Below are 21355 nucleotides of genomic sequence, written 5' to 3' on the forward strand. Positions count from 1 at the left end.
GACTCAAGACTATCAAAAAGTTAGGAGGACATCCCCTAAACATGCCTGTTTTAAAATAACCTATCGTGGATGCCTAGGTGGCTCAGTCATTAAGCATCTGACTTCCACTCAGGTCATGATCTCATGGTTTGTGAGTTCAAGTCCCAGATCAGATGAGCACGAGCCACACCTCGGGTAAAACACGAGTCCCATTTCGAGTGGGCTCTGCTTCCTCCCTCTCTCTCTCTCTCTCTCTCTCTCTCTCCCTCTCTCCCTCTCTCTGCCCCTTTCTCACTTGTGCCCTCTCTCTCTAAAAAAATAAACAAGTAAAATAAATAAAATAATCTATGGAGAACTGTCATCCACAGAGTCATCTAAATTTTGTGAACCACATAAATATTCAAACTGAACCATCATGTAAAGTAGTGCTTCCTTTTAATTGAGGTTCAATTCTGTAAGCATATATCAGGGACCTAGTTTCTATAAGTCCCCATCTAAAGTTCTGGAATTCAACATTCAACAAATATGTGCTAAGCATCAGTCATATCCTGGGCAGGCAATCTTGTTGATACCGAAGGTTTAATTGTAGGTAAAACCAATACAATTCTTATCCCCTGGTTAGTAGGGACCCATCCAGGGTCAAATCCTGCCTACCTTTTGTTTTTGTAAATAAAACTTTATTGGCACACAGCCATACCTGTTTGTTTACATATTATGGATGGCTGCTTTTGTACTACAAAAGCAGATTTGACTAGTTCTGACAGAGACCATGTGGCCCACAAAGGCTAAAATATTTGTGCTCTTGACCTTTTATAGGAAAATTTGTCACATCTGGTGAGGCAGGAACAGGGTAACTTATTCCAATAGTGACATAAAAATGAATTAAGGGGCACCTGGGTGGCTCAATCAGTTGAGCCTCTGACTCTTGATTTCAGCTCAGGTGATGATCCCAGGGTTGTGGTATCTAGCCCCGTGTCGGGCTCTGCACTGAGCATGGAGCCTGCTTAAGATTCTCCCTCCCTGCCTCTCCCCTGCTCACAGGCCCTCTCTCTCTCTCTCAATAGAAATAAAAAATAAGATAAAATTGTAATAAATTAATCAAGAAACGTCCCTACTTTTTAGTAACTCACAATCTAGTAGAGGAGATATAGATGAAAACAAGCAGTCATTTATGTCAAACTTTAAGGGAAGCCTTTCTTTTCTTTTTTTTTTTTTTCAATATATGAAGTTTATTGTCAAATTGGTTTCCATACAACACCCAGTGCTCATCCCAAAAGGTGCCCTCCTCAATACCTAAGGGAAGCCTTTCTAGGGAGTCCTAGTGTTCCAGGATTATTTGAATAAACCTCTTTCTTACCCTCACTCCTCATGATTTTTTTAATATTGGTCACATTCTCTCAAGCCTTTGTAGTTTTAAATTAAATTCCAAATCTTTATCACATTTCCTTATAACACATTTCTGAGATCCTCTTAACTATCTAACTCTGAAAATATTCAAGCAATACTACATCTTTCTTAAGGTGTGATGATCGGACAACACAGATTATAATGCCTTATCTGTGGTTGACACCCTAGAAATTTTTGTTGAATTAATGAATGAGTCCTTCAGGGATAGGTAAATGATAAATTGGTAAACAGTAAAGCCATCTTTTGTTCTGTTTTAAATCCCTTCATGGTGGGATAAAATATTGGCCATTCTAGTAATGAGACATCAGTGTTTTGGCTGGTCCCTTAGGCCAGACACCTAAGCAAAGTCATATATAACAGCCAATTACCTTTTATTGACAGTTTGTCTGTTTTATCTCTTATAAACCTCCCTACAGCCCTAAAGGGTCAGCATTTTATAGATGAGAAACTATTCAGTATTGCAAAGCTAACAAATCATGGAGTCAGAATTTAAATTCAGGTCTGTTTCTCTTTTTCCTATGAAGGAATCTTTCTGTATTATACCTTTCCTCATTTTGGAACCTCAGCTTTGCAAACTTAGAACTCACTCTTTAAAATCCACTCAGAGATGATCAAACTCTGGGGCTCTGGCTAATGTTAGGCATACTTATAAGACTGATTAAGAAACCAGAGAATGGGATGCTTGGATGGCTTGGATGGTTGAGTGCCCAACTCTTGATTTTGGCTCATGTCATGATCCCAGTGTCATGGGATCAAGCCCCAAGTTGGGCTCTGCACTGAGCATGGAGCCTGCTTAAGATATTTCTCTCTCTCTCTCTCTCTCTCTCTCTCTCTCTCTGTCCCTCCCCCACGCACACACATACACTCTCTCTCAAATAAGAAAGAAACTAGAGTATTAATTTATTACTTTTAAACCATTTTATTATGAAATATAACACTCAGAAAGTATATAAGTATATAGTTTAACAAATTGTTATAAAGCAAGTACCCATATAACCACCACCCTGGATAAGAAACAGTGCATTGCCTGCACACCAGCAGCCCCTGCCTGCCTCTTTCCCATCTATAATCCTGTCGCCTTCCCATTTTAGCAGTAACCACTAATCTTGATTAATAACTCTTTTGCTTTACTTTATAGTTTCACCAACTGTGAATCTCAAACAAAATAGTTTTGCCGATTCTTCAATATTTTACAAATACAATCAATCAGTGTATGCACCTTCTATCTTTTTATGACCTACTTGTTTGGAACATTCACCCATGTTGTGCTGTATAGCTATTGTTCGTCCATTTTCTTTGCAGTATAGCATTCCACCATAAGAAATTGCCATTACCTATTCTTTCTATGGTTTATGGGCATCTTGTATGTTTCCAGCCTGGGCTATTAAGAAGAATGCTATAGGCTTTCAGAGCTTCAGGCAGAGAATTGTTCTGACATCACCAGCACTGAGACACTGAACTGGATCCTCTTACTGATGGTTGAACATCCCAGCCTGAAGCTAAAAATGCCCTCCTACATGCACATATCATTGGCCATAATAGTGTTTGCTCCACTGTTGTCTCATTCCATCAGTACCAGCATGATCAAAATGCTGCATGTTAGCCCTATGACTGATGATCACAGGTCCCGGAGGCCTTTAGCTTTCTTGGCCTGTGGAAGAGGTGGTCTTGTATGAAAGGACTTGTGCCTTTTCTGTTTACAGTAAGAAGTTTAGGTTTCAGGGCGCCTGGGTGGCGCAGTCGGTTAAGCGTCCGACTCCAGCCAGGTCACGATCTCGCGGTCTGTGAGTTCGAGCCCCGCGTCGGGCTCTGGGCTGATGGCTCAGAGCCTGGAGCCTGTTTCCGATTCTGTGTCTCCCTCTCTCTCTGCCCCTCCCCCGTTCATGCTCTGTCTCTCTCTGTCCCAAAAATAAATAAACGTTGAAAAAAAAAAAAAAAGAAGTTTAGGTTTCAAAACCCTGAACTATCCAGTGCACCAAATATTCCAACACTTGATTTTTTCTTTTCCCCTATTTCTTCGTTTCTTCTTCTAGTCATTAGATCTGTGTCTTACTGAGTTTTTCATGGCTACATTTTTCTTTTTTTGTAACCTCATAATCCCCTTCACCTCTTTTGCCCATCTGCCCCACCTTCCTCCCTCGTGGTAGTAACCAGTTTGTTTTTTGTATTTATGAATCAATTTCTGTTTGGTTTGGTTTGTTTCAGAGTTCCCATATAAGTGAAATCCTATGTCTTTATCCGTGGCTACACTGTTCTTGAAAAATGAAAGTTCCAGGCTAACTAATAGGTTAGAGTGCCCTTCGAGAAGAAATCGAGATTTAATAGATTTGTTCCTGTCAATGAAGTTTCAAAAGCTGTACCAATCCTCCAAAATAAAATGAGAAAAAATTTTTTTTAAATTAAAAAAGGGGAGAGAGTAGTTGAACTGGTTTAGAATAGTGGAGGGAGATAAAGGAGGATTTTTACTGAGAGAATAGGAGGCTTATTAAAGTCTGATCTAGAATTTCTTTTTGATAATACCAAAGAGACTAGCTTATTACAGTAGTTTTTTCCTCTTGATCTACATTGACCCCCCAGTGATACCAAGGCATATTACTTGTAGGGTTTAATTTCTTCATTTCTACACGCATTCATTTCTACTCTGTTTAATAAATTATTTTGACCTTTTTACATGCCTGTTAACATTTTTGGAGATGGCATATCTGGTCTTCAGAAATTAATGCAAAAGGAGGTATCATAAGCTTAGCACTCTGGATGCTTGAGTAGCCTTTATGCAAGGATCTTTGCTTTAAAACAGAGAGCATAACAGCACATTATTTCAGATATATTCATTTATTGAATGTAAGACTCTTTCCTGAACAGTGAGATGTACAAAAGGATCTGAGTTAACACGTCTACTTTTTAAAAAACTGCTGCTGGGGCGCCTGGGTGGCTCAGTCGGTTAAGCGTCCAACTTCGGCTCAGGTCATGATCTCATGGTCCGTGAGTTCGAGCCCCGCGTCGGGTTCTGTGCTGACAGCTCAGAGCCTGGAGCCTGTTTCAGATTCTGTGTCTCCCTCTCTCTCTCTGCCCCTCCCCTGTTCACGCTCTGTCTCTCTCTGTCTCAAAAATAAACGTTAAAAAAAAATTTAAGGGGCGCCTGGGTGGCGCAGTCGGTTAAGCGTCCGACTTCAGCCAGGTCACGATCTCGCGGTCCGTGAGTTCGAGCCCCGCGTCGGGCTCTGGGCTGATGGCTCAGAGCCTGGAGCCTGTTTCCGATTCTGTGTCTCCCTCTCTCTCTGCCCCTCCCCCGTTCATGCTCTGTCTCTCTCTGTCCCAAAAATAAAATAAACGTTGAAAAAAAAAATTAAAAAAAAAATTTTTAAAAACAAACTGCTGCTATGAACGTTCGTATACATGTATCCTGATGTCCACAGGACCTATTTCTCTAGGAAGGGAGTGGGAGTGGAATTATTGCATCACAGCGTATGTGTTACTTCAACTCCTGTCTAAAGGTTTATACTCCCACTAGCAGGTAGGAAGGTTCCTGTTGCTCTGCGTCCTCACCAACTCTTGGTACTGTCAGACTTTAAATTTTTTGCTAATCTCGGATACATGTATAGTGGTAGCTCCTAGCATTTTAATGCGCATTTCCCTGATTACAAATGAAGATGAACAGCTCTCTATAAATGTATTTGACATCTGAGTTCCTATTTTGTGAACTCCCTGTTTAAGATTTTGTTTACTTTTCTTTGGGACTTCTGTCCTTTTAATTTTCCCATTCATTTGTAGGAATTCTTTGTATATGAAGCCTTGATCAGGTTTGTATCACCAACACCTTCTACTCTGTGACTTGCATTTTCACTCTCTAAATAGAAGTTTTGATGAATCAAAGTTTTTCATTTTAACCTAATCAATGTTTACCTTTATAATTGGTGATTTCAGGTTCTGACTTAAGAAATCTTTGTCAGCCTCAAAGTCATAAAGATATTCTCCTACATTACTATACTGTCCACTAGGACATAAGAAATGTGTGTGGTCTGTTTCTGAGCTCTCTCTTTTGTTCCATTGTTCTGTCTATTCTTGTGCCGATAGCATGCTATCTTAATTAATTTAGCATTATACAGACCTCAATATTTGATAGAGCACAGCTTTTCATTTTGTTGTTCTTGTTCTAGGATGCCTGGATATTCTTGGCCATTTGAAATTTTATATAAATTTTGTCATCAGTTTGTCAAGTTACACGCACAAACCCACATGTACTCACACACAACATACATATACTAACACATAACCTTTGGGGATTTATACACTGAATTTATACACTAAATCTATAGATAAATTTGGGCAGAGTTTAAATCTTTACAATATTGAATCCTCCATGAAATATGTGTGTATTATATTTAGGTCTTCTTTAATTTTTCCCAATATCCTAATTTTCTTTGTGGAGATCTTATACATCTTTTATGTTAGACACATTCCTAGGTGCTGATGTTTTCCATACTATTGTAAATGGTAACTTTTTAAAGTTTCATTTTCTAACTATTGCTAATACATAAACATGCAGTGAATTTTTTTGAATAAAAACCTTGTCATATTTTTAAATTACTTCTTACAATTGATGCTTATATTATTTTGTATTGTATACACAAGCAATCATATCATCTAGGAATAAATATAATTTTCTTTCTTTCCTTCCACATGTTATACCTTTCATTCTTTTTTCTTGCCTAAGCAGTGGCTAGTACAGTGCCAAATAGAACTGATGATAGTGGGTAACATTTTCTCATTCCCAGTCTCAAAGAAAAAGTTCTAAAATATCAGTTAATATGCCTTGTAGGGTTTTTTTTAATAGACATTTTTTAATCACATTAAGAAAATTCTTGGGGCACCTGGGTGGCTCAGTTGGCTAAGCATCCAACTTCGGCTCAAGTCATGATCTCACGGTTTGTGAGTTCGAGCCCCATGTCGGGCTCTGTGCTGACAGCTCAGAGCCTGGAGCCTGCTTCAGATTCTGTGTCTCCCTCTCTCTCTGCCCCTCCCCGGCTCTCACTCTGTCTCTCTGTCTCTCTCTCTCTCAAAAATAAATAAGCATTAAAAAATTTTTTTAAATAAAATTCTTTTATAGTGTTCATTCAATGTTTTTGGGTGAGTACATGTTGAATTTCATCAAATTCTTTTCTGCATAACTTTTTGAGAAGATAAGATTTTTATATCTGTTAATACAGTGAATTATACTGACTGATTTTCTAATGCTAACTCAACTCTGCATTCCTAGGATAAACCCATCTTTATCCTAAATTATTATCCTTTTTCTACATTGCTGGTGTTAGCTTGCTAGTATTTCTTTGGAATTTTTGCATCTTAGTTCGCAAATGAGACTAGCTTGTCATTTTTCTTCCTTATAACATTCACATCAAACTTTAGCATAAAGGTTACCCTAGCCCCTTAACATAAGACAGGTAACATACCTTCATTTTTTGTTCTCTGGAAGAGTTTGTAAGACTGAATTACAATTGGGGCACCTGAGGCACCTGGGTGGCTCAGTTGGTTGAGCATCTGACTCTTGATTTCAGTCCAGGTCATGATTTTGGTTCAGATCGTGATTTCACGGTTGTCAGATCGAGCCCCATGTTGGGCTCTGTGCTGACAGGGCAGAGCCTGCTTGGGATTCTCTCTCCCTCTCTTTCTCTCTCCTCCCCAACTTGTGCATGCTCTCTCTCTCAAAAATAAATAAACTGTAAAAAAAAAAAAAAAAAAAAGGAGTAAATTACAACTATTTCTTCTTTAATAATTATAAGACCTCATTTCTGAATCCTTCTGATTCTAGAGTTTTCTTTTGGGAAGATTTTCAATTACTGATTCAGTTTCTTAATGGTTATAAGAAGTCACATTTTTTATTTCTTCTTGTATGAACTTTGGTATATTTTATTTTTATGGAAATTTTTTTCATTTAAATTTTCAAAATTTTTTATTAAAGTTAGTCATCAACTTTTAAAAATAGAGATGGCCCTTTTTACTTTCATGATGCTAAATAACCTGTGATTTAAAAGAGGTTGGCAAAGACCAGACCATAGAAGGCCAGGCAAGCTGCTGGGATTTGTTTCCAGAGTTTTAGGAAGCCTGAAAGATTTAAGCAGTGGGGTGAATAGTTCAATCTATGTTTTTAAAAGAACACTTTGGGGGCGCCTGGGTGGCTCAGTCAGTTAAGCGTCCGACTTCGGCTCAGGTCACGATCTCGCGGTCCGTGAGTTCGAGCCCTGCGTCGGGCTCTGTGCTGACAGCTCAGAGCCTGGAGCCTGTTTCAGATTCTGTGTCTCCCTCTCTCTGACCCTCCCCCGTTCATGCTCTGTCTCTCTCGGTCTCAAAAATAAATAAACGTTAAAAAAAATTTTAAAAGAACACATTGGCTGCATTGTAGAGAACAGATTAGAAGGGCGTAAAAATGGAAGTGGCAGAACCATGTCATTATTGCAACAACCAAGTCTGGAGACCATGATGTTGGAGACGAGGGTGTGGTAGACACTGATGGGCCGATGCAAGACGTGTTGTGGAGGGAGCACGACAGCAAGTGCCGAAGGGGCTCAGGATGGGAAAGGAAGACTCAGGATTACTTTGAGACTACTGGCCTGAACAAAACCTTGGATGGAGGCATCATTTATTGAAATCAGGAAGACTGAGAGAGAAAAATCATTTTTGATATGGACAGAATCAGGGCGTTTTATTTTGGCAGTTCCAGGCACAAAGATGGCATTTCAGATTGTGACAGTGAACTAGGGAAAGAATGATCAACTCTCAAAGCCTGGGAGAGTCCAGTGATATTTAGAAGCTGGGCAGCATTAGAAGAGTCTACACAAGAGACCGGGAAGGAACTGCAAAGAGATGCAAGCAAACCAGGAGAGTTTGGTATCACAGACTCCATGATAATTTTCTGAGACAGAGGGAGTGAATGCTACCTAAGAGGTCAGTTGTCCACTGGATTCATTTTGGCAGTGGGGACATCAGTAGTGCCCCAGCATAAATAGTTTCATGGAGGAGTGGGAATGAAAGCCAGCGTGCAGTAGATTTTTAAAAAAGGATGGAAAATGTTTAGACCGTGCATGTGTAGAAACATTAGGAAAATTCCTCTGTCCAGCGGCCACCTGGCAAACCTTACTGACACAAGACAGTTCCGGGGAGTTAATCATCCACGTGACATTCGTTATTTGTCAGCTCTTAGGGGACTGCACTGCTTGGAAAAGTGCTTATTCTGGCTCATGTTCATGTTCTTTCCACGCTTATTTCTATCACTCTTGTTTATTCCCCTCCTCTAGATCAAAATTGAACTAAAGCAGGCCCAGCAGAAGTTATTAGATGGTACAAAGATGTGCTCTTCACTCACAGCAGAATGGAAGCACGGTCAGCAGAAAATCAGGGAACTGGAGCTGGAGGTACTTAAACAGGATCAGAGCATTAAATCACAGGACAACCTGAAGGAAAAGCTGGCTCAAGAGAAATCAAAAGTCGCTGATGCAGAGGAAAAGGTAATTATCCTCATGCTTAGTAAATAGCATACGCTGGATACCAGTACTAAAATCCTGTTTCCCTAAGGATTTAGGAAGTAGATATGATGCACACTTCATAGAATTCCAGGGTTTTTCTGTGCTCTTCCATGCTTTCCTCTCTTTTGACTTCACCTGCTCCTGCAGTTCCAGTAAATCTCATGTTTCTTTAAACTGCATGAACTTGAAAAGGTAAGCGTCTGGAAAGCTATAGCATGAACTTAAAGTAACTGACTGAAACCATATGACTTTTGTTTTATACTTTCAACTTTTAAAAGACTTATTCTCCTCTCCTTTGGATTGTCTCTCTCTATGGTTTTTATTTTACAATTTGGGGGTGGATTCGTGTTGTGAAATGAACCATTTTGAAATAATGCCCCTGCATTTTAGATTCGCTAACACCAGGTGGCAGTAGTACGCAACAGTTGCACATTTTGATCTGTGGGTTTGAGTCAAATCTCACGTAAAAGATAAATCCTTAAATAAATAAATAATGCAATCTAACAGTATAAATATGAAACAAACATCAAAAAGCAGATGACAGCAATCTTAATTATGCTCCAAAGCCTAATTTTGAGCTAAAGAAACCAGAACAAAAGACTTCATACTATGTAATTTCATTTATAAGAGGTTTAAGAAGAGACAAAACTAAACAGATGAACATAAGGGAAGGGAAGCAAAAATAATATAAAAACAGGGAGGGGGACAAAACATAAGAGCCTCAAACATAGAGAACAAACAAAGGATTGCTGGAGGGGTTGGGGGGGCGGGCAATGGGCTAAATAGGTAGGGGCATTAAGGAATCTACTCCTGAAATCGTTGCATTATATATGCTAACTAACTTGGATGTAAATTAAAAAATAAATAAATTATTTACAAAAAAAAAGAATGACAAAACTAAGCTACGGTCAGAGGATGTTGGTTGTCTTTATGAGGGTTATTAACTGGGAGAGGATGAGAGGGACTCTTCCATGGTGCTGGGAGCATTCTTTATCTTAGCATGGGAAGTGGTTATATAAGTAATTTCATTCAGTATGCTTCAAGATATGTGCACTTTATGTATGTTAGTACTCCATTAAAAACGTAGTTGGCTGGGGCGTCAGGGTGGCTCAGTTAAGCATCCGACTCTTGATCTTGGCTCAGGTCATGATTTCACAGTTCATGGAAGTCAGCCCCAGATCAGGCTCTGTGCTGACAATGCAGAGCCTGCTTGGTATTCTCTCTCTCTCCCTCTCTCATGACCCTCCCCTGCTAATGCTCATGCTCTCCCTCTTTCAAAATAAATAAACTTAAAAACAAGAAGTAGTTGGTAAAACTGATACAGATTAGTAAAAAACTCTAAATTTAGACAGTACTAAATACTGGTGAGGATTTTGTGCAACAGGGACTCATATATTGACTGCAGTTGGAAGAGTAAATTAGCATAAACACTTTGGAAAGCAGTTGGCATTTGCATCTAGTTAGGTTAAAGACGTGTGTATCATACAACCCAATGCTTCTACTACTGGGCATAAATACTAGAAAAAGTATTATACTGCACAGAGGTATCAGGAGACAGGAATACAATCATTTTTGTAGAAATATTGTTCCAAATAGCAGAAAATTGGAAGCAACCCAAACGTCCCCTGACATAATATCAAATAAATAAACTGTATATTTACACAATAGCATACAACAGTGAAAATAAATGAATTACAGGTACATGCTGTAGTTCAATATATATTGAATAAAAAATCAGGGGCACCTGGGTGGCTCGGCTGGTTAAGCGTCCGACTCTTGATTTTGGCTGAGGTCATTATCTCACAGTTTGTGAGTTCGAGCCCCATATCGGTCTCTGCACTGGCAGTGTGGAGCCTGCTTCAGATTCTCTCTCTGCCCCTCTCTTGCTCGTATTCTCTCTAAATAAATAAATACATAAATAAACTTTTTTTTTAATTTTTTTTTAATGTTTATTTATTTTTGAGACAGAGAGAGACAGAGCATGAACAGGGGAGGAGCAGAGAGAGAGGGAGACACAGAATCGGAAACAGGCTCCAGGCTCTGAGCTGTCAGCACAGAGCCCGACGCGGGGCTTGAACTCACGGGCCGTGAGATCATGACCTGAGCCGAAGTCGGACGCTTAACCGACCAAGCCACCCAGGCGCCCCAATAAACATTTAAAAAAATCACCAAAAACATGGTATGATTTCATTGATTCAGAGGTCAAAATTATGTAAAGTAAAAGCCATGTTACACAGATTATATATTAAAGAAAAAGCAAGGAAATGATTAACCCCAAACTCAAGATAATTGGTTTTCTCAAGTGAGGAGGGAAGGGGGATAATTGACAAGGTCCCAGAGTAGACTTTAAAAGTATTGGAAATGTTCTTTTCTTAACAGGGTGACAGGTTCAAAAGTCTGCATATGTCCCTGATAGAGAAGCCAATGGGGTGGTGATATTTGCCTCTGTGGAATTAAGAGTGAATATCTTTAAGGAAGCATTTTCCCTTTGTAGGACTAAACAGGGGCACCTCAAAGGAACTTGAACTGGCCATGGATGACTGGCCACCCACTGCCATTGCCCTCGAATCATTCTGCATTTCTGCATCTTCACCTCTCCTATAGTTTGTGGGCTCTGCCAGGACCTAGGGCTGGTGCACAAAGCCCTGCTCTTAAAAAGGGGGCTGCCGTGCACTGGTGTTCACGAGTGTTTGTGGGGACTGTGGTGCCAAACTGTCATAAAGAATGCATTTTTAGATCAGGAATACATTCAGGAGACAATAGCTATTCTGCTAAGAACTACTCATTCAGCAGATATTTATTGAGCATCTACTATGTATCAGTCACAACTTAGGGTGACACAAAGGTTCATAAAAATATGTAAACAAATTAAAAGGAGACTTATCTAATAAAAAAAAGTTTTAATGAAGCTTTTAATCTAACATGTAAATTCTAAAATAAAATTATACATCTGTCTTTCAAATTCATAAATCTTATTGTTAGTCCTACCAGTGCATTAAAGAGCATATTACTGGTGCGAGGTGATACGCTAACAGGAACTCGATTTGTAAGAGACTCCTACTTCGTTTTAAGATCTTATCCTGAATCTAGTCACACTGTGGAGAAACTAGACACACTCCTACATTGCTGTTGGAAGTGTCAATTGGCCTAATACCTATGGAGCCAGCTTGGCATTATCTATTAAACAAACAAATAATAGTAATCTTTGCCCTAGCAAACCCACATCTCGTAATGTATTCTAGAGATCTGTTGGTAATAGCAAAAGATTGGAATCAATTCAATTGTCCATCAGTAGGGGTCTACTTAAATAAGTTATAATATATCCTTATATATGCAGCTGTAAAAGAGAGGGCGATTCTACATAAACATATAATATGGAAAAACCACCAAGTGTATTTTTATTTACAAAAAGCAAGCTGCATAAGTATATATGGTATGCCATCATTTGTGTAAAAAATATGTATATGAAGGAGAACTGTATAATAGTATTTATTTATATAGGCATAAATAAATCCCTGGAAGGGTACGTAAGATACCAGTAATTGTGTATTTAGTGGAGGAAAAGTGGCAGGAAGACAGGATAAAGATGGGAAGGAGTTTTCACTGCATAGCTTTGTTTACCCAAACATACATTAAACTACACGAATGTATCATGTAGTGTAAAACTTAGGTAACTTATTTTAAAATTAAATCTAGCCACATTCTCTGCTTTAGATCAGATTTGGTTGTTAGCACTATGTTTGCTAGTTACTCATCCAGCATTTCCCTGATTGGAAAAAAAAGGTCATGCTTAATGTTTTATTTGTGAAATTTTTCCTTCAAGATTTTGGATCTGCAGCAGAAATTAGAACATGCTCATAAAGTCTGTCTCACAGACACTTGTATTTCGGGAAAGAAGCAACTAGAGGAAAGGATAAAGGAAGCACTAGAAAATGAAGCTAAGACAAAGCAACTATATCAGGAGGAACAACAGAAGAGGTAAGAGGAGCAAAGATGTCAGTTTCCCATGGGCCAACCTGATTGAGTTTAGCAGGAATGTCAGTTTACGGATGTATTTCCTGTGTGTTCCCACTGCAGTGAACTACATTACATAACTTCTTGTATATAGCACTCGTTACACTGTATTCGAATTGTTTTTCCTGTTTGCCTTTCACAAAAGACTGTCAGATTCTTAAGGGCAGGGGTTATTTCTCATTGCTCTGAGCCGGGTGCGCAGGGTGCACGAGTAAATTTTCTTGAATGACTGACTAGATTACTTATGAAATATGATACTCTGGGCTTTGCTTTTCCAACTCTCACATGATTGGCATAAACTGCAAACTAAAGGAAATTGATTTTTGTATTTATCACCTGATTTCCTTGAAAGAAATTCCAAGTACTTTACAGACCTCTTAATCATCAGTAATCTGTCACCAAATAGGAGCTTTCATTTTTTTCTAAAATTATTATGATTACTATTAGAATTCTTACTTAAATGATCTTCCTGGATGCCCTAAACTTCAGTAACTGATGCTTCTTATTTCTATGGCACTGAAGAGTGAACCACATATGCTTTTTTTTTTAATTTTTTTTTTAATGTTTATTTATTTTTGAGACAGAGAGAGACAGAGCATGAACAGGGGAGGGTCAGAGAGAGAGGGAGACACAGAATCTGAAACAGGCTCCAGGCTCTGAGCTGTCAGCACAGTGCCCGACGCGGGGCTTGAACTCACGGACCGTGAGATCATGACCTGAGCTGAAGTCGGCCGCTCAACTGAACGAGCCACCCAGCCGCCCCAGAAACAAAATCTTTTTAAAAGATTTTTTTAATTTTTTTTTTAATGTTTATTTATTTTTGAGACAGAGAGAGACAGAGCATGAACAGGGGAGGGTCAGAGAGAGAGGGAGACACAGAATCTGAAACAGGCTCCAGGCTCTGAGCGGTCAGCACAGTGCCCGACGCGGGGCTTGAACTCACGGACCGCGAGATCGTGACCTGGCTGAAGTCAGCCGTTTAACCGACTGAGCCACCCAGGCGCCCCTGAGCCACATATGTTTTAAGAAAAATATGGTTTTAGCCACTGAAAAGACATGCAGACATTCACATATATAATGAAGCTCAGAAATTTATTTTCAGCTTTAGCTAAAAGCTCTAACATCAGCCCTGGCACTAAAAGGTACTCAGTAAATACCCAGTGAATGAATAATGTGTAAGTAAGTAAATGAATGAATGTATGAATGAATAATGAGCTTACTCAGGAAGTACAGTAGAAAAATACTTGTCTCCCTGCTACAGCTAACAGGATGGCAGACCATCCTGTTGTAATACACCTAGATCCTGAATAAACTATAGTAAGTATACCTTTTAAGTGTTGCCCGCAATAAAGCAAGAGAAAGTGCTAAGAGCAAACATACAATAAGCTACAACAAAAATGATGAATGGGGCAAACAAGCTTCTAAGTCAGGGGGCAAATAATAATATCAGCCCCAGGTTTGAGAGAAGGAGCTGAGGAAGTTTGCCCCAAGGGGGAAGAGGTGAACTAGAGATTCTAATATTAAAGCTGGGAAGCTTGAAGGAGCTGAAGTGTTCCCAAACAGGCAGCCCCCTGGCTTTCCCAAATTACTCTGGAGGAAAACAACCCCAATTTTGATATTAAAGATTCCCATTTTTTTTTTAATTTTTTTTAATGTTTATTTATTTTTGAGACAGAGAGAGACAGAGCATGAACGGGCGGGGGGGGGGGGGGGGGTCAGAGAGAGAGGGAGACACAGAATCCGAAGCAGGCTCCAGGCTCTGAGCTGTCAGCACAGAGCCCGACGCGGGGCTCGAACCCACGGACAGTGAGATCCTGACCTGAGCCGAAGTCAGATGCTTAACCGACTGAGCCACCCGGCGCCCCTAAAGATTCCCATATATTAAGTTTAGTCAAATGTAAGCTTACAATGAAAAATCAGCAAATAACACAAGGAAGCTGGCTACCATAAATGATAGTCGGTAGAAACAACAAACACCAAAGTTGTAACCCCCAAGAACTCCAGCAGCTGGGATTATGAATAATAGATTGTAAAACAACTCTATGAAGTTTTTAAAGAAACACAATGTGAAGGAACCCTCATACGCTGTTGGTAGGAATGTAAACTGGTGCCGCCACTGTGGAAGACAGTATGGAGGTTCTTCAAACAATTAAAAATAAAACTATCATATGATCCAATAATTCTACTACTGGGTATTTACCCAAAGAAAATGAAAAAACATTAATTTGAAATGATACACACATTCCTATGTTTATTGCAGCATTATTTATAATAGCCAAGATATGGAAGCAACCTACATGCCCATTAGTAGACAAATGGATAAGGAGGATGTGATGTGATGTGTGTGTGTACCATACATAATGGAATATTATGCAGTCATAAAAAGGATCCAATCGTGCCATTTGCAACAAATTGGATGGACCTGGAGTGTATTATGCTAAGTGAAATAAATCAGACTGAGAAAGAGAAATACCATATGACTTCACTCATATGTGAAATCTAAAAAAAACAAATGAACAAACAAAAAGCAAAATTGGACCTATAAATACAGAGAACAAATTGAGGATTGCCAGAGGGAAAGGAGGTAGGGACATTGGCAAAATGGGTGAAGGGGTGTGGGAGATAAAGGCTTCCAGTTATGGGATGGATAAATCATAGGAATAAAGCAGCATAAGGAATATAGTCAATGGTATTGTGATCGCATTGTATGATGACAGACTGTAGCTACACTTTTGGTGAGAACAGCATAATGTATAAACTTGTTGAATCACTATGTTGCTATGTTGTACACCTAAAACTCATGTAATATTGTATGTCAACTATAAGTAAAATAACACAATTAAAAAATAACTCAAAGAAAAACATTTTTTAAAAAGGGACAAAGATGTAATTCAAGAATTGAACAAGGAAAAAGGCTATTTAACTTTCCTGAAACTAGGTTTTTTGTGTCTAAAGTGGGATTAGTAATACCAGCTCTATGCATCTTCTGTGAAGCCTGGCTGAGATGAAATATGTTGAAGTAATATTTAAGCTAGCTATAAGAAAATGGAATACTGTAGGGTAGGGAAATTCTTCTCTACAAAACGAATAATATAGTATACATTGTTTCAAAACCTGGAGGAAAGCAACTCCAATTTAGATACTTAGATTATAACCTACTTTTTTCACTGTTCTGTTTATCTTCTTTTAAATCTTCTAGAACATTATTTTCACAATGTATCATAATGAATTTAATCCGTTATTGCTGGATATTTACATTTTCCCCAGTTTCTTGCTATAATAAACAACGATATAATATTTTATCCTTGTAGTCAAATTTTTGTGCACATCCTTTACTACTTCCTTGGAATAAATTCTAGCAAGTACAATTGTAATTATAACTACTTATATGAAATTTAAATTATTAAAGAGCTATATAAAATAAAAAGCATAAATCCTTCAGATTTCTGTTCTTTGGCAGTAACCACTTCAAGTGATCAGATTTTTTCTATGCATATGTATATATTTTTTGTTGTTCTTATTTTGTTAACAGAAGTTGAGCCATTTAAATTATATTGCTTTGGAATTTGCCTTTTTCACCTAACAATATTACATGGGCAACCTTTAGCCACTTAAGAGCTACAAAATCTTAGACAAGTTTATCTTTTCAGTGCCTGTCTGTACCAACTTCATAAGATCATTGTGCGGATTGCATGAGTTATAAGTGGTTGGTTGGCTTATATTATCAGTATATGGCACATAATAAGCACTTGTATCAGTCCAGGTTCAATCAGAATAGAACTAGCAGGAGAAATATATGTTTAGTAAGAGATTTGGTATGGGGATTTGCTCTTTTTTTTTTTTTTTTTTTTTAAGAGAGAGCACACACAAGCTGGGGAGAGGGGCAAAGGGAGAAAGAGAGGATCTCATGCAGTTTCCACATTCAGCACAGAGTCCTATGGGGGCCTTGATCCCACAACCCTGGGATCATGACCTGCTCAGAAATCAAGAGTCAGAAGCTCAACTGACTGAGCCACCCCAGTGCCCCAGGGGTTTGGTCTCTCATGCAGTTGTGAGCAGGGCTACACAGCCTGTAAGGCTGTCTTCATTCATCTTATGCTGGAGCTTGAAGTCTACTCAGGAAGTGAAGATGGGTACCACAGGAGGGAGAGCAATGTCAAGCTAAACCTATGAGCACAGGATGAACCCATGTCAGTTCTCCCTACCTCCAAACCTGATAAAGTAGGCGTCCTGCAGGAGAAGATGGCCCCCTCATCAAGGACCTAAACGGACACCTGGCCCAGGAGCTGGGGAAAGTGAAGGAGGACCCGAGGGAAAGTGGAGAAGTTGCAGGCCTGGCTTGTTGCCTCATGCAGAGGTGAGCAGCAGATACCTGGTGATGGGGATGAGCTACAAAAGCACTTGGTCCGACTTTCCAAGTGTAAAATCCAAACTGCTTCACTTCCGCCCTCCATCCCCTGCACCAGTAAACTGTACGTCTTGTAGCCCACTCTAATCAGAAATATACACGGAGGTCATGCCTAGCTAAGCTGACACATTACCAGCCACTACTAAAAAGGTGCTGTTATTATTCTTGCAATATTTTATGTTATTTTTGTTACTATTGCCATCATCATCTTCAGTAAAGTGAGAAATGTTCATTTTTGCCAGAACAAAATGTTTGGGGATGAGGGAAGTATGGAGAAAAGGAGGCTAGAAAGGTAAGCTTGACCTGGGTCCTGCTGGACCTAACAAGCCACATAAAGGACCTTGGACATGTTCATGGAAGACACTGGTCCACAGCTTTTGTGTCCTGTAAGGTCTAGATCTGGTTTTGGTATTAGGGTGATGCTGGTGTCATAGAATTGAGTAAGTGTCCCCTCTTCTTTGCTTTTTCTGGAAGAGATTGTAAAGAATTGCTATCTTTCCTTTTCCTCCTCCTCCTCCTCCTCCTCCTCCTTTTTAAAAATGTTTACTTATTTATTTTTTGAGAGCAAGAAAGTGCAAGTGTGAGCAGGGATGGGGGGCAGAGAGAGAAGGAGGAGAGAGAATCTCAAGCAGGCTCCACACTGTCAGAGCGGAGCCTGACGCGGGGCTCAATATCACAAACTGTAAGATCATCACCTGGGCCAAAATCAAGAGTCAGGAGCTTAACAGATGGAGCCATCCAAGTGCCCCAATATTGTTTCTTCTTTAAACGTTTGGTTGATGGGGCACCTGGGCGGCTCCGTTGGTTAAGCATCCGACTTCAGCTCAGGTCATGACCTCGCAGTCTGTGACTTTGAACCCGCATCAGGCTCTACGCTGTCATTTCAGAGCCCGGGGCCTGCTTCAGATTCTGTGTCTCCCTCCCTCTCTGCCCCTCCCCTATTTATGCTCTGTCTCTCTCTGTCTCTCAAAAACTGAATAAATGTTTAAAAAAAATTTAATAAATAAGTAAATAGAAATAAATGTTTGGTTGAATTCACCAGTGAAATCACCCGGGCTTACTGCTCTATTTTTTGGAAAGTTATTAAATATTGATTTAATTTCTTTAATAGGTATAGGCCTATTCAGAATATCTATTTCTCCTTAAGAGCTGTTAGATTGTGTCTTTCAATGAATCAGTCCATGTCAGACAAGTTATCAGATGTGTAGGCATAGAGGGGCGCCTGGGTGGCTCACTCAGTTAAGTGTCAGACTTCAGCTCAGGTCATGTGAGTTTCTGCTCGTGGTTGTGAGTTCCAGTCCCGCATCAGGCTCTGTGCTGACAGCTCAGAGCCGGGAGCCTGCTTGGGATTCTTTGTCTCCCTCTTTCTCTGCCCCTCCCCTGCTCATGCTCTGTCTCTCTCTGTCTCAAAAATAAATAAAAACATTAAAACAAAAATTTTAGGGGCGCCTGGGTGGCACAGTCGGTTAAGCGTCCGACTTCAGCCAGGTCACGATCTCGCAGTCCGTGAGTTTGAGCCCCGCGTCAGGCTCTGGGCTGATGGTTCAGAGCCTGGAGCCTGTTTCCGATTCTGTGTCTCCCTCTCTCTCTGCCCCTCCCCTGTTCATGCTCTGTCTCTCTCTGTCCCAAAAATAAATAAAACGTTGGAAAAAAAAAATTAAAAAAAAATTTTTTAAAAATGTGTAGGCATAGAATTGTTCAAAATATTCCTTTATTGTCCTTTTAATGTCCATAGGATCAGTTGTGATGGTTCCTCTTTCATTTCTGACATTAGTAAATTGTGCCTTCTTTGTTTCTTGATTAGCCTGGCTAGCAGTTTGTCAATTTCATTGATCTTTTCAAAGAACCAGTTTCATTATATTTCTCTATTGTTTTCCTGTGTTCAATTTCACTACTTTCTGCTCTGATTTTTGTTACTTCTTTTCTTCTGCTTTCTTCAGGATTATATTGATCTTCTTTCTCTAGTTTCCTAACATGGAAGCTTAAATTATTGATTTTTGATCTTTTCTTTTATAATATTTGCATTTAATGCTGTTAAGTTTCCCTCTATGCACAGCTTTTGTTTCCTCTCACAAATTTTGTAAGTTGTATTTTCATTTTCATGTAAAATATATATAATTCATAATATTTTTAAAACTTCTCTCAAGACTTCTTTGACATGTATTATTTATAAGTATGTTGTTTGATCTCCAAATATTTGAGGATTTTCCAGCTATCTTTCTGTTATCGATTTTTAGTTCCATAATATTATTTTAAACAGTTGTGTGGCATTCTGTAACACAGATATATTATAATTTATGTGAAATGCTTTTTAGATATTTTTGCTGTTACAAATAATGATGTAACAAATATCCTTGTACATAGACTTGATGATAAGTGTTATACAAAGGGAGGCTTAGGATGCTGTGATAGTGCATAGCAGAGACACCTCATCTGGTCTGGGGAGCTCAAGAAAGCCTTCCTCAAAGAAAGCTATTCAAGCTGAGTGAGAGGTATTTGGGATGGATGGCTAAAAGAGAATATTAAGGAAAGGAAGGTCTGGAAGAGGAAGATAAGGAAAAGGAGTTGTAAGGAAGGAATAAGTGTAGAAGATGACTTATTTCAGGAAGTGAAAAAAAGTTCATTTTGCCTGGAGCAAAATGCTTGGGGGTAGAGGGAGGGCAAGAGAAAGAGGCTAGAAAGGTTAGCTAGCTCACAAGCCATATTGAAGTGTTCGGACTACATGATATGATGAGATTGGTTTAGAAGGACCACTCTGATTGCTATATAAGGGATAGATTGAAAGAGAGGTTAAGGCTATTGGGGAGACAGAGTTTTATCAATCCACTGATTTCTTAATTTCTTTTTCCTTTTTTGGCTGGGTATAGTATATGTTATTGATGGTAATGACAAGGTAGGGTTCCCCAAGTCCCTCCCCTTCTTCAGGAGGTCTAGGATAGAAACTGTGGAGGTCAAATGATTCTCAGTGTGTTAAGGGATGCATTGGGGCAATGACTCCCCAACAGTCCTTCCTCTAGCTCTCGCTGGGACTGGTGGTCCAGGAGGCTCTTACTCCTTGGAGGCCATGTGGACCCTAAGGTCTGCCACCCAGTTGGTATAGCCAAATTCATTGTCATACCAGGAAATGAGCTTGACAAATTCGTCACTAAGAGCAATGCCAGCCCCAGCATCGAAGATGGAAGAGTGGGTGTCACTGTTAAAGTTGCAGGAGACAACCTGGTCCTCAGTGTAGCCCTGAATGCCCTTGAGGGGACCCTCCAATACCTGCTTCACCGCCTACTTGGTATTGTCGTATTTGGCAGCTTTCTCCAGGTGGCAGGTCAGATCCACAACTGATGCATTATGGGTAGGGACACAGAAGGCCATGCCAGTGAGCTTTCACTCAGCTGGGATGACATTGGCTACAGCCTTGGTGGCACCAGTAGAAGTAGGGATGATGTTCTGGGCAGCCCACGGCCATCACACCACAGCTTCCCAGAGGGGCTGTCCGTGGTCTTCCAAAGGGCAGTGATGGCATGGACTATGATCATAAGTCCCTCCACAATGCCTAAAGTCGTCATGGATGACCTTGGCCAGAAAGGCCAAGTGATTTGTGGTGGAGGAGGCATTGCTGACAATCTTGAGGGAATTGTCGATTTTCTCATGGTTCATGCCCACCACAAACATGGGGTCATCAGGAGAAGGGGCAGAGATGATGACCCTCTTGACCCCACCCTTCAAGTGAGCCCCAGCCTTCTCCAGGGTGGTGAAGACCCCAGTGGACTCCACAACATACTCAGCACCAACATCACCCTATTTGATGTTGGCGGGATCTTGCTCCTAGATGATGGAGATTGCGGATGCCTGGGTGGCTCAGTCAGTTAAATGTCCAACTTCAGCTCAGGACTTGATCTCACAGTTTGTGGGTTTGAGCCCCACATCAGGCTCTGCGCTGATAGCTCAGAGCCTGGGGCCTGCTTTGGATTTTATGTTTCCCTCTCTCTCTCTCTCTGCCCTCTCCCACTCATGCTCTGTCTCTCTCTCTCCC

At 39.9% G+C, this 21355-nt stretch overlaps 1 protein-coding gene across 1 annotated transcript in view; it reads left to right on the forward strand.

The window, feature by feature from the left end:
• The window catches only part of LOC115521692 (coiled-coil domain-containing protein 30), a 74678-nt gene that overhangs the window by 21438 nt on the left and 31885 nt on the right, over positions 1 to 21355 (forward strand). Inside the window, exons 6-7 of the mRNA XM_032594270.1 lie at positions 8679 to 8888; positions 12730 to 12884. Coding sequence (XP_032450161.1) covers positions 8679 to 8888; positions 12730 to 12884 — 365 coding nt within the window. The remainder of the gene's footprint in view (positions 1 to 8678; positions 8889 to 12729; positions 12885 to 21355) is intronic.

Source organism: Lynx canadensis, chromosome C1 (genome assembly GCF_007474595.2).
Source record: "Lynx canadensis isolate LIC74 chromosome C1, mLynCan4.pri.v2, whole genome shotgun sequence".
Lineage (NCBI taxonomy): Eukaryota > Metazoa > Chordata > Mammalia > Carnivora > Felidae > Lynx > Lynx canadensis.